The sequence below is a fragment of the Schistocerca nitens genome, chromosome 1, assembly GCF_023898315.1.
Source record: "Schistocerca nitens isolate TAMUIC-IGC-003100 chromosome 1, iqSchNite1.1, whole genome shotgun sequence".
Classification (NCBI taxonomy): domain Eukaryota; kingdom Metazoa; phylum Arthropoda; class Insecta; order Orthoptera; family Acrididae; genus Schistocerca; species Schistocerca nitens.
In genome coordinates this window covers 829457852-829471380 of record NC_064614.1, presented here as the reverse complement: position 1 = coordinate 829471380, position 13529 = coordinate 829457852, and the positions used below count along the sequence as shown (strand labels likewise).

The window sequence follows — 13529 nt, the reverse complement described above, 5'->3', positions numbered from 1 at the left end:
TGTGTTCCAATCTACTGATATTTTGTCGTGATACTTTGTAATGATTCCTACAAATAGACAACTACTGTTTTCTTCAGTCTTTTACAAAAATTGAGATAGCATTACGTCTCCGACGATCTCATATCTCTGACATCGTAGGAGTCAAGGCAGGTGGAAACTAAGCCTTCACACTCCTTTTTCCCTTCAATGTAATACATGTTTTGATGGTGCTTCTAAGTTTGTTAAGTCAAAAAAGGTAATTGTCATACTGTACATATACGTCAACATGCTGACGATTTTCAGTTACTTATGGTATTCATAATAGCACTGTAGAGAGCAATAAACTTTATTTTGACAAAGATTATAATACACACACAAGTTATCTTTATTGTAGTGTTCATCCATCTCTTGAATGTCAAGAGGACAATGTGTCTACAGCTAACTCTTCGCAAATGATAGTACAGTCTCCTTTATTATCCTAATGCAATCACGCATTTCCTCCTCGGTGATGACGAGTGGAGGAGCGAAACGGATTATGTCTCCATGTGTGGGTTTGGCAAGCAGTCCATTCTCCTTTAGTTTCAGGCACACTTCCCACGCATCGAACTCTGTAAATCCAGAAGTTTTGAGTAAATTTCTCCATTCTACTGGTATTTTTCGTAAGTTCTACAAAAACTGAAGACTTAACATAGCAGACAATAAACATGTAACTTACTTTTGTTGATGACAATGGCATTCAGGAGACCCTTTCCACGCACAATCGACACAACGTCTTTGGGAAGTTGCGAGAGTTCGTCACGCAAAAGCTTTCCCATTTTCTCTGCATTTGCCGCGAGATTTTCTTCCAGCAACACCTTCAAAGCAGCAATGCCCACGCGGCACGCCAAAGGGTTGCCACCGTAGGTGGAGCCGTGCTCTCCAGGCTTTATGCACAGCATCACGTCGTCGTTCGCCAGCACTGCCGACACCTACGGTAGTCAACAGCTTAATGAGTGACACATCGGTACACTACTGTGTCAGCGTACATCACTTAATTGACCATTCAAAACATTGGCAGCTGAAGCAAGAAGGTGAATATCGATTAAATGTAATCAAAATCCGAAGAAGAATGGATTCATGTCCGTATTACCTATGTATTTGTTCAAGTAGGTTATTCATCACTCCATGCGCCTACACTAGAACAAATTTCTGAAATTTTATTTTTCCTATCAGTTGTACCCGGTTAAAACTCATCTTTACTTTTCCATAAGCGTCTGCGATCTAACATTTTGTGGACATAAACCTTTCCATTCTAAGTCACACGAGAGTCCCAGGTTACATCTCCAGTAATGATAGATCTTTCGTGTGGGAAAAATGGGGTGGAGTATTTCTATTGAAGACAAATTAAAAGAGCTGGTTGTACTTCGTCTCTCTAAGACCTGATCAGCTCCGTTAACCACTGCATATTCCCATCATCTAATGTGGCTTCAAGATGTGAGGAATCAAAGGGCTGTCGAAGGTGTTGCCATCCCTCAGGCGCTGGTGCAGCAGTGGAGCGTCACACTGCTGAACGTGTGTCGAAGCTTCTGTACAGGTACATTTTTTTTAAGTGCTCAACAGAAGTGTGTGGGTTATACATAGGGTGTTCCCGTATTAGAGATTCTTAGAGGGACCCATTGACGTTTTATTCATGCACATGCAAATTTTGTATCCCCATGATCACACCACGGGAGTGCGTAAAACTGAATGGCTGAAAGAGCATGAACGTCCTTTGTTGCTTCGGATCAAGTTCAAATTTTGTAAGAAGGTTTTGAAAGGTACTCAGTGGTTCCATCCTGTAAAGCAGAGCAAAAGTTGGGTTTGCGATACATTCCAAAGCGGTCAGATCACATTCAGTGGGGTTGCAGCCTTACTATGTCCTGCTGCTCATTGCACTGAGAACTGCAGTTTTCAGTTACGAAATGTGTGACTGTAAACACCTGAAGAGAACGGGTGCTGTCATTGACACCCCTGACGCCTTTCCATGTCGATTCTGAGAGGTAGTGTGTCTGAAATGTTTTCCTCACCCATCTGTGACAACACGGCGTGATTTCAACTATGGGCACTGCGGTTCTGACCACTGCAGAGGTGTCAAAAGGAGGGGTAAGATGTGGGCAACGGGAAGTGTGAGAATGCTCCCAAACTGTGACACATCCAAGGCTGCGTTGAGCAGAGTTGTGATGAATTTTGGTGCCAATGAGATGTCATTAACTGACCTTCCGCCTCACATGACCTTCTGGACTTACTTTCACTTGGGACGACACCTTGCTGTTTGAGGGGTCGTCGATCCCAAAGGTGACATCGTAGGGCACCATGCTTTTGCACAATTACAGAGGACGGTTGTAGGGACCTTTGAGCCAAATTTCACACTTATGTGTGGCAATGGGAGAAAATCACGAGGTTTCAAAAAAGTGACCCATTATGTTGTGCAGGGTAAATGGCAGCAGTTAGGCAGAGATGATGAGGCTTTCACAAGATACACTAGAGAGCTGCGCACTGAAGAGGACAAAAGCAAAGGCTGCGCAACCCGTGCTGCACTCACCGGGTAAACGCCGCCAGAGAGCGCCTTCCCTAAGCACAGAATGTCCGGCTTGACTCCCTCGTGGTCGACGGCCAGCATCTTGCCCGTGCGCGCCAGGCCCGTCTGCACCTCGTCGGCGATCCACAGCACGTTGTGGCGCGAGCACAGCTCCCGCACGCCCCTCAGGTAGCCCTCTGTGGGCACCACGACGCCGGCCTCGCCTTGTATCGGCTCCACCATAAAGGCGCACACGTTGCTGTCCTTCAGAGCTTCCTGAAACAAAGTGTTCACAAGAAGGAATTAAACCTAGCTGCAACTAGTGCAAATGATAGCTTGGAAGAAGCGCAGATGTTGACGGTGTCTTTATGCCAGACAGAGATTTCGAGCTGGATACATGCCTTTGGCGATACGTGAGCTAAGAATTACGCCACGCTTCGCAGACCGACAAGCTACAGACCAAGTAAAATGGCATAGCAATTAATGCACTCTACAGGCACTTAGGAACAGCGACACTCAAATCCTTATCTATCTATTGAGATCAATCTACTTTTGTTTATCAGTCCTGTAACAAGTTTTACGAGTCTCATATAGTAAATAGATTTTAGGCCTCAAGTTTCGCAAAAGAATTACTTGATAAAATAGACTAATAGATATAATATTGCTCAACCTTACCCAGATACATACTAATGTATGAATAAAAAGTGCGTAATATACTATGTGTTTTGTGTAATGAATCGCTCCATTTTATTTTATAGGTAAGTCTTATGTTAAGATGTAAATTGGCTGTATACAATCAGTATACATCAAAGGTTATCTACCTAGTGTAGCAGTGAGACTAGCAGTAACAGAATGATAATTAAGTTGAATGTTAGTAAAGCAATTTAATCCACAGACGTGGAGCTGACCCATCAATAAAATGGTTGAGCTGATGAGGGAGAAAAATATATGCATTTTGCTATTTAGCATAGTTCTCTCGCCTGCGGGGGCATGCCTTCAGGTTTCCTCAGTGCCAACGAGTAAAGTAAATGAAACATGCTGACAGATTAAAATCATGTGCCGAACCGAGACTCGAAATCGAGACCTTTGCCTTTCGTGGGCAAGTGCTCTACTGACTAAAAATATTGCCCAGCTTGTGGCTAAGCCATGTTTCTGCAATACCCTTTCTTCTAGGAGTGCTAGTATAGTAAGTTTCGCAGGAGAGCTCCTGTGAAGTTTGAAAGTTAGGAGTTGAGGTACTGGCGGAAGGAAAGCTGAGTAGTCTTATGTCAGTTATCAAATTGCTAACACTTATTTGAGCTGCTTGGGTAGCTGAGTTGGCAGAGCACTTGCCCGTGAAATGCAAAAGTCCTGCCTTCGAGTATTGGTCCGGCACACAATTTTAATCCGCCAGCAAGTTTGCACAGTGAAAATTTTATTCTAAAAAGTAAATGACATTTTCCAAAATCTCCGTTTCTTCACTGATTAAGAGCAGACGTTACAACTGACAGTGCCTGAAAAATTAAAATGGCTTAGATCAGTGTTACCAACTTGCTAACAGACACGACTACTGACAACTTCTAGAGTAACGCAGCTTACTCACGACTCAACATCGTAACACCCAACTGCAGGTAAGGCTCAAAGTATTCATTACTGTCAAGATAGCTACCTGACTCCTTTGTCGATTAAAACGTCTTATATTGTTCCTTTAGGCTAGAAGTCAATTTACTGATTGATTCAGTGACTAATAATAGCAAAGCGATTGCGTTACCAACTGTCGATTTTACACTCATGCAAATCATATTTCAGAGAAAAAGGCATTAGAATGGCAATTCTAAAAAACAGAACTAATTTATAGTACTATTACAACAATACACCACGGAAAAAACAACAACTACAATACACCACGGAAAAAACAACAACTACAATACACCACGGAAAAAACAACAACTACAGTACACCACAGAAAAAACAACTACAATACACCACAGAAACAACAACTACAATACACCACAGAAACAACAACAACTACAATACACCACAGAAACAACAACAACTACAATACACCACAGAAACAACAACTACAATACACCACAGAAACAACAAGAACAACGACGACAACGACACCGCATCACGGAAAAAACAACAAGAACAACGACGACGACGACGACACCGCATCACGGAAAAAACAACAAGAACAACGCATCACGGAAAAAACAACAATGCCAATGCACCAGGGAAAAACCATAGGGCACCACAAAAAACCATAGGGCACCACAAAAAACCGTTGTACACTGTAAAAACCAGTTAAATTGTGGGCAGCAAAAAAGGATTAAGTAATGCACCACAAAAAAACGATTAGATAATCCACAAATAAAGATCCAGTAATGCACCACAAGAAACACGATCACATATTGCCCCACTAATGTTTATTTACAGTCTCCTGAGTTAAAAATGGTTCAAATGGCTCTGAGCACTATGGGACTTAACATCTGAGGTCATCAGTCACCTCGAACTTAGAACTACTTAAACCTAACTAACCTAAGGACATCACACACATCCATGCCCGAGGCAGGATTCGAACCTGCGACCGTAGCGGTCGCGCGGTTCCAGACTGTAGCGCCTGGAACCGCTCGGTCACCTCGACCGGCCTCTTGAGTTAGTGTTCATATAAATATGCATACATTTAATTAGAAAGGCCTAAATAAACATGTCAGAAATGTGTAGTGTCGTAAGTCAAATTTATATTTTGCCACAAACACCGGTACTAAACAAGAATACCTAGAAAATCATGACACATTTGGATGTATACGCCTCTTTTCTATGATTTAATTGGATAAAACGGAATGTGCATTGTTCAATAAACACATTTGTAGCAAATGCAAAGATGGATTTGGAATACTGTCACGAATTGGAGAGTGTAAATGTAAAACATTGCAAGTGGCATTCTTCACAAAATATATTTTCTGTGCTATTGTGTTCTTCGTAATCTGTTGCATGTCTGTCCTTCATCCAAGTGCCAAATCATGGAGAAAATGTTTGAAGTATTCCTTAGCAGATGGTGCATGGAGTTTGGGGCGAGCAGTGCTTCCCTTTGCAGTTCGAGTATTTGAAAGATACGAGATACGTTTCTGTTGACTAAAGCTCTATTAGTTAAAGGTTTGAGCTGTATTTCTCTACTTGTATTACCACAAACGAAACGTAGTATCTCAGTACAGCTTTGAACAATAGGTTTCCTGGTATGGCACATAGAAAGTTTTTATTAAGATATTTAGTTTGTAATTTTCCCTTTTTGCGGTGGTGCGGTGAGCAGCATAATTTTCTGGTACTCAGAATACCTCCTCGATTTTTTTATCTGCAAATCAGTTATGTACGAACAATGACACATTGTTTTTTCACTCTCCAGACTAATGTGAGACTTAACGTAAAATGTTTTCCACTTCCACTTCTCAATTGTAAACTACAGGCAATGTGACAACACAAACGAAGAAATCAAACATTTGTAGCTCGCTCTAAGACTAACGCGTAAAAATAGTCTAAAGCGATATACGGTTCATCAAACTCAACGCGGTTTTGTTCAAGATTCGGAGAACAAGTATTTGTTTTTAGTTTAAAATGTTGCTGACAAGTTCGCTGTGTTTCTGGAGCATTGTGATGCAGAAGCGTAGCGTCATCAGAGCTGATGGTAGTGGGCTCACAACCGATTATTGAGATAGGGAACCAATGGTCGGTAAAGCGTATTTATTGTGTTATGGAAATACACAACATACACTACATAACAATAACGTAGATCACAGAAGTTGTTTCAAGCGGCGACCGCCAGTCTCAATGCATGTATGGCGACGGAGCACGAATTTATGTCGCATTCTCAAACATCCCTCGTGTCTGTCGTACCAGACGACAGACAGCTTGAACCCTAACAAGCAGATCTGCGTCCGTTTCTATGAGAGTTTCGTACATCAGCATCTTTAAATAACCCCAGAGGAAAAAGTCCAGAGGAATGAGATCCGGCGATCGGGCTGGCCATGACACAGGACTCTCTTCCAAACGAACGATAAGGGTATGCGTTGTTCAGGTGCTCGTGGCCATTAACATCGAAGTGGGCTTGTACATCGTCATATTGCAACCACATCCTTTCGCAGACAAGAGATACAGTCTCCAAGATTTGTGGCAGTACACCTCGAAGAAACACCAAGTAACGTGGACCAATTGAACGGGGAGGCAGCAAATATGGTCTGTTTGGTGGTCACTAGTGTACGCCGTTTAGCACTCGCTGCCTGTTCCAGTGTACAACACACACTCTGGCTCTTCCCAAGAGTGAGGCAGGACTGCATGCGGCGCCGTTGCAATACATGCACAACTGGCGGTCGTCGCTTTGGACAACTGCTATGAGCTACGTTCTTATGAAGTGTATGCTGTGTATGTCCAGAACGCAATAAATACGCGTTTCCGACCACTGACTCCCTCTTTCAATAATCTGTTGTTAGCTCACTACCATCTGTTTCAGCTTCGCCCAAAAGATTTGATACATGCTATATACAAAGCGAAGTACGACTTTACCTCAAGCGCCTTGAGGTCATTGTAGGGGATGACGGAGAAACCGGGCATGAAGGGACCGAAGCCACCGTAGCTGGAGGGGTCCGTGGAGCTGGAGATGGCGGACAGCGTGCGGCCCCAAAAGTTGCCCTCCACGAACACGATGCGCGCCTGGTTCTCGGGGATCTTCTTCTTCATGTAGCCCCACTTGCGGGCCAGCTTACACGCCGTCTCTCCAGCTTCCACACCTGGAGAAGAGTAAACCAGATCAAGAGAGGAGAACCAAGCTTAATCTCACAATGTAACAGCAATTTTTCATTGCACATTTGGAACGCCACAAATATTAACTCATTACCGGAGTTTCAGAGTTATAACGTTTTCATAAAATCGGACTCGACTCACAGGCAGCAAAGGCCAAGGAAATAGAACAGGTTCCAGAACAATTGTCTATTAAAGTTCTAACGAAGCGAATTCTACTATGATACATGCAATTTGTAATGTAGTAATTACAAAGAATTCTGTGGACCTAAGTTTGGACGTTTTGGACCATAACATATGGCATGTATACTTCTGTTCAATGCAATGCCTTCTTTACACCAAATACGATGGATAAAACTTGCAGAGCCGCGCGGGATTAGCCGAGCGGTCAAAGGCGCTGCAGTCATGGACTGTACCGGTGGTCCCGACGGAGGTTCGAGTCCTCCCTTGGGCATGGGTGTGTGTGTTTGTCCTTAGGATAATTTAGGTTAAGTAGTGTGTGACTTATGGACTGATTACCTTAGCAGTTAAGTGCCATAAGATTTCGTACACATTTGAACATTTTGAACATTTGAAAACTCGCAGACAGTTAATTCTATATTACAGCTGGCTGCTGCAGAAAGTCTCAAATTTTGATCTTGGCCTTCCGGGGACGGCCCATTACCAACTGTATCATTTTATGACAGCTTAGATCAAATTACTGTTTCACTCAGACCTCCCTTCTAGAAATGTTACTCTCTTAGCGCCGTTGAATAGGGTTATGGGGTTTGGAAGTAGAAGATGGGAGGGAGACACTGTCGAATCATGGGATGGCTGAATATGGAAAGGACCGACAAAACGGATAGATCCGGGTTCGATTCATAGAGCTGCTTTCTGGCATAGCAGACGCTGATCAAAGTTGTCTGGTGTTTCGATAAATAGGCACCTTAGCTCCAGTGATCAGCTAGATAGTAATTTGCTCCTTCTCTACCGCCAACAACCATTGATTATACAACAGTGAAGATACCTGCACATCTGTGCACTTACGTATAGCACAGAACATGTATTGTCTCTGCAAAGACAACTTTTGCACTGACTCTTAGCACTTACGACTGACAAAACAATTTGATGACGTCGTGTCTCTTCACTTTCTATCTTGAGCGCTGATAATAGGAGGACATGACCATAAGGAAAAAGAATGCAAGAATAAGATTAAGACTAAAACAACATTTAACAATCGTCTAGTTTAGTACACAATATTCGACTCTTGTTCAAAACCTTGCCCGTGACGAGCACGACAGACTTGAGAGCGACGAACCATGAACTTACTTTCGCTCATCGAGAGTATCACGTAACTTGCGTAAAATTTCATCGACTGACAAAGCTATAATACTGCATATGATTCTTCCACTTTAAAACCCGGTAACTCACAGGAATGGCTTACTGACCTCACGGCTCATGACACTGTCAATCATTGTCCATTGTCTCACAATATCTGTGGAATAACGAAAGATTATGGTTTCACAACTTATTCGAAGATTACTGCATGGCTGGAAACTTTATGGGGATTTTCAGGGTGAACATAGACGATGGAGATTTCAATGAAATGGATTATCACAAGGAAGTGTCCTTTCACCAACGTTGCTTTATATCTATACCTATGATGAACCACTTCCGACAAAGACAAGGAACTTCCTTTACACCGACGAACTGTTATTACCGAGTGGACGAAATCTTTTCAAGATGTCGAAGCCCACATTGAGAGAGTTGAGCGTCTGTTACTCTAACAATCAACTACGTCAAAACCCAGCCAGAACCCAACTGTGTGCGTTCCAGTTTAGCACAATTAATCACGTCACTAACTTAACTTCACATGCCAAGGGATACAACTAGTAAATACGCTCCATCCAAAATACCTGGGAGTCACTCTGGATCGTACTTTGATGTGAAAGTAGCACTGCAGGAATACAATACTGAAGGTGGAAGCCAATAATAATATCTTTCGCAATATTACTGATAGCGCCTGAGGCTCTCTGGCACAAAACCCGAGAACGAGAGCGCTAGCAACGTGTTACAGTGCTGTAGCATATGCGTGCCCAGTCTGATATAAATCCACCCAAGCAAACAGTTGAGAAAACGCGAAACGAAACGTCTAAGTTAATTACAGATCGTTTTCAATATACGCAACTTTTAAAACTACCAGCTCGCAGGATTAGATTGGATGATTCTGTATACATTATGCCAGGAAGAGCCCTCACAGAGGAGGGACACTGAAGACAAATTCTAAGATACCAGATTGTAACCGAGAATCAATAAAAGCAAGAGACAGAAGCAAGTCTAAATGAGAGAGGGGTAAGCGAGTGAATGTAGCTGAGTTGCTCAGAAAGCAGCTGGAGGCCTGCAAGACAGGGTATGTAATGGCAGACGCACCCTCTGTATCCGACTGCTGTTTTCTCACCTTCCACAACCACAAGAAAAACTACCAATGGAGACAAGTTGATAAAAACTCTGGAAAGACAACGCCGACGAGACAGTGAGCCGATGACAGATGTAAAAGAATAAAAAGAATGAAAAAGTGGGAAGTGCAGGAACTAGCCAGACCATCGAGAAAGGCCACCTGGGTCGGAGTAGGTGATGGGGCACCCTTACAATCCCTCAAGTGGCCGACAAAACGAATGTACCCTACCTGGCACAGAGCAGTAGAAACCACCTTCATGAGTAAATTGTAAAACCAAATCAGTCGTTTTGGAGTTGTATGCTAGAAGTAGAGGCAGCGTGTCTGCAAGTTTAAGGCTTCACCTTAAGATGGCCAAATTTGGGCAGTCCAATAGGATGTGGCCCACTGTCAGGCAGGCACCACAGTGGCAGTGGGTGGATCCTGATGTCGTCGTATGTGGCCATGGATCAGCAAAATATGGCCTTGTTGATTTCAGTTTGTTCAGAGAAACCAGGGCGAATCAATCCGGCTTCCAAGGCTTCAAAAACTGACGACATACTGTCAACGATAGGTCCAGTTCAGGTACCCCCATCTCACTAAGTCGGAATCCTGGTAGTCAGCTTGGACAACAGCTCAGCCAGTTCATTCCCTGTGATCCCAACTTGACATAGTATCCTGACAAAGACTAACCATTCAGCTTGAAGGAGATCCTGGATAAACAGGTGTAGTGGCTAGCACTGGTCGACAGGTCGAAGACTGCAAAATATGGCAGTAATTGGGAGTAATTGTTGAGTAAGAACGTCTCGCTGGTGCAAGAACAAACGGGACTGAGGGCTTAAGCAATGGCCACCAGTTCTGCAGCGAACACTTTGCATCTGTTCAGCAAGGAGCTTTGTTCACTGCAGCTTGCCTGGGTGCGGGGAAACAAAAGGAGCCATCAATGTATACCACTTCTGGAACCTAAAAATTAATCAAAAATTGCCTGAAACAGGCAAAGAAAGACCATGGGGTCAACAGAGTCTTTCGATCCAAAGCATAGGACGTGATAGATATGAAGACGGGGTACAAACCATGGGTTTGTATATAACGGCTCCGTGACCAGGTGACAGTAGGAGAAATTGGACTACAGAGAAGAGACACTGTATCTGAAGTTCAATCGTGACAATGACGGCAGAACCGCATGACATGTCTTGAATGCTGAAAACCGGTAGCCTTGGGTAAGAGTACAGGATTGTGCCTTTCAAGTGGCACCCTGCTGATGGCGTACGACAACACTCTTAGCGGAGGAGCAATAACAAATGCAAAAATTGGCCTCATACATGAAGGATGACAATGTAGCTATCACAGCTGCAGCTACAACATTGAAAGACTGTAGATAAAGTTGGGCAGTCACTGCAGAGGCCATCAGGATTGAATTCTCTTGTATATAGGAGGGGGGGGGGGGGGGGAGGTACCGCAGGAAGTATCAACCTGAACCTAGAAAGTACAGTGTGACAAGAAGTTCTGGACAAAAATTGGGATGGGCCCCAGAGATCCCATACATGTAAGGTAATGAGGACGCAATGACACTACATAGTGTCACTCGCCTTTTGCAAGTTGAAGAAAACACTGGCATGGTGTTGACACCGGGAAAACTGACCAGATGGCAGACTCTATGTTAGAGTTGGAAATTGCGAGGCTTTGGAAATCCACTGATGGGTGTCTGAACATTTGTCTGTGAATGTGGTCTAGCCCTGGAGCCATGTATGGGCGAAGGACTAGGGTACTGAGGAATTTCTACTCATTGAATGGAGCGTTATATGGATCTAGGTGATTTGTAGTGAAAGGTAAGTGAATTCACTTCACCCACTGTTTGAGGACACAAAATGTAAGCTGGTAGTTTTCACACACAGAGGCTCGAAAAAGTGCAGAGTAAAATTTTTGGCGACATCATTGGGTCAGTATAGATAAAACAATTCAGACACACACCAATACACCAGTTGGGGCTTGCGTCCAGAGAGGCGTCGAATATATGCCCAAGACTAGGAATGATGGTATGAAGCGTTCCCAGCATTTTTGTTACAGTCATTTTAGTAGATAGTGTAACCAGGCATGAAGCCACTTACAGGCAATGAGATGCTCCATTGATGGATGTCACTTGTGGCATTGCGGAGCCCATCTGTGATCTCTAATGGCCACTAATTTCTGAATTCCACCAAGATACTGTCTTTCAATAGGGGTATCCAGAGGAATAGGGGATCATTAAGTCTGCTGCTGATAGAATGACTGTAGATGCGTTCTAGACAGTTGCATCAATAGCTCCACATGGAATGGTACTAAGGGTGATGACAGAGGCAAAGGCATCTCTGACAGCACTGTTGAGAACGCATCTCAGTGGACACACAGGCAAGTGATGCTGAGGGAGGGACAGAAAGATTGGAAAATGGCCATTGTCACATGGGTAACCATGGGCTCTCCAATGGATGGAGTTAAGAAGTCGAGGCCTGCAAATCGAAAGATCAATGGCCAAATAAGAGCTCTCAACACAGATATTCAAGAGACACAGATTGAGCTTACAAGCAAATAGGTTTACCACGGCCAGTAGTCTCAGTTCACCCATCACAAAGAAATGTAGGGTTAGTCCCTACAGTCACACAAAATGAGGAATGCAGGCGAAGCCGCGAAGTCAATGCATACAACATGGTCTGAGACACTTCACCACTGGAAGGGAGACATATATTACAATGGCAAAATCCAGATATGTCCTCACATGAACAGCAACAGCCTCCACATATTTGCTGTAGACAGGGCAAAGGACGTGTGTGCAAATTCCGCCCGACGCTCTGTCATAGTCAACTCGATTCTTAAAATAGCTACAACAACCACAGAGGGTAGATTGGCAGGTTACTTTTGTTTTGGGGCGCAAAAAAACAACTAGGGTCATACGCGCCCATGTCAAAACTGTGGAACGAGAAGACAAAGAGAGGACTCAGAAGCAACTATACGTCAATCCCAATCGAAGGAAGACACGAAAGATAAAAACAGGGACGTGAAGAAAGGTCTATATATAAAATACGCCACAGAGAAACGGAGGTCCTGAACTAAAGATTCAATGGTCTTCGCCATATTGCTACGACGGATAAAACGGCCGATAACTCAGATGGCAAACCCAAACTGGAACGTAAATGGTTAAAAAATGTGCATTCCATCAGGAAATGGCAGACGGTTAAAAGTTGGGCGCAATATGCACAAAGTGGTGGGGGAGCACTACTTAAATGGCGATAGCTAAGAAGGCAGTGCCCAATACGCAACCTAGTTGAAATGACCACCTCGCGGCTAGAGGGCCGAGAGGAGGTCGTCCAAGCCGCTGGGAGAGGCTTAATAATCCACAGCTTATTCCCATGAAGGGAGGACCAGTGGCAATGCCAAAGTGACACCACCTCTTGACAGACGGTATCACAGAAATCGTCGGAGGGAATATAAGAACTAGTGGGCTGAGATATGAGGACTGCAGCCTTGGCAGCAGCGTCAGTGGCTTCGTTTCCTGTCAGACCGACATGTGCAGGAACCCACATAAACATCACAGTGACTCCATTAAGAGTGAGCAAGTGACAGTTTTCCTGGACCCGTTGCACTAAGGGATGGATAGTGTAAAGCACACAAAGGCTTTGAAGGGTGCTGAGAGAGTCTGAGCAGATGCCACAATGAAAAGCCTGTGTCGCCAGATTTACTCTGTGGCCTGATCCAGGGCGAAGTGCTCTGCTGTAAATACTGAGCAGTGTGCCAGAAGCCGATACCAAAAAACGTCGGCGCTAATGACGAAGGCACACTCCACACCACGGTCAG

General features: G+C 43.9%; 1 protein-coding gene across 2 annotated transcripts in view; it reads right to left on the bottom strand.

The window, feature by feature from the left end:
• Positions 1–309: 309 nt before the first annotated feature.
• The window catches only part of LOC126262880 (ornithine aminotransferase, mitochondrial), an 89523-nt gene continuing 76303 nt past the window's right edge, over positions 310–13529 (bottom strand). For both annotated transcript variants that reach the window (XM_049959758.1, XM_049959767.1), the window contains exons 4-7: positions 7055–7278; positions 2540–2791; positions 695–947; positions 310–587 (exon numbers count right to left, since the gene is read on the bottom strand). In XM_049959758.1, the coding sequence (XP_049815715.1) occupies positions 418–587; positions 695–947; positions 2540–2791; positions 7055–7278 (899 nt within the window). In that variant the 3' untranslated portion in view covers positions 310–417. The remainder of the gene's footprint in view (positions 588–694; positions 948–2539; positions 2792–7054; positions 7279–13529) is intronic.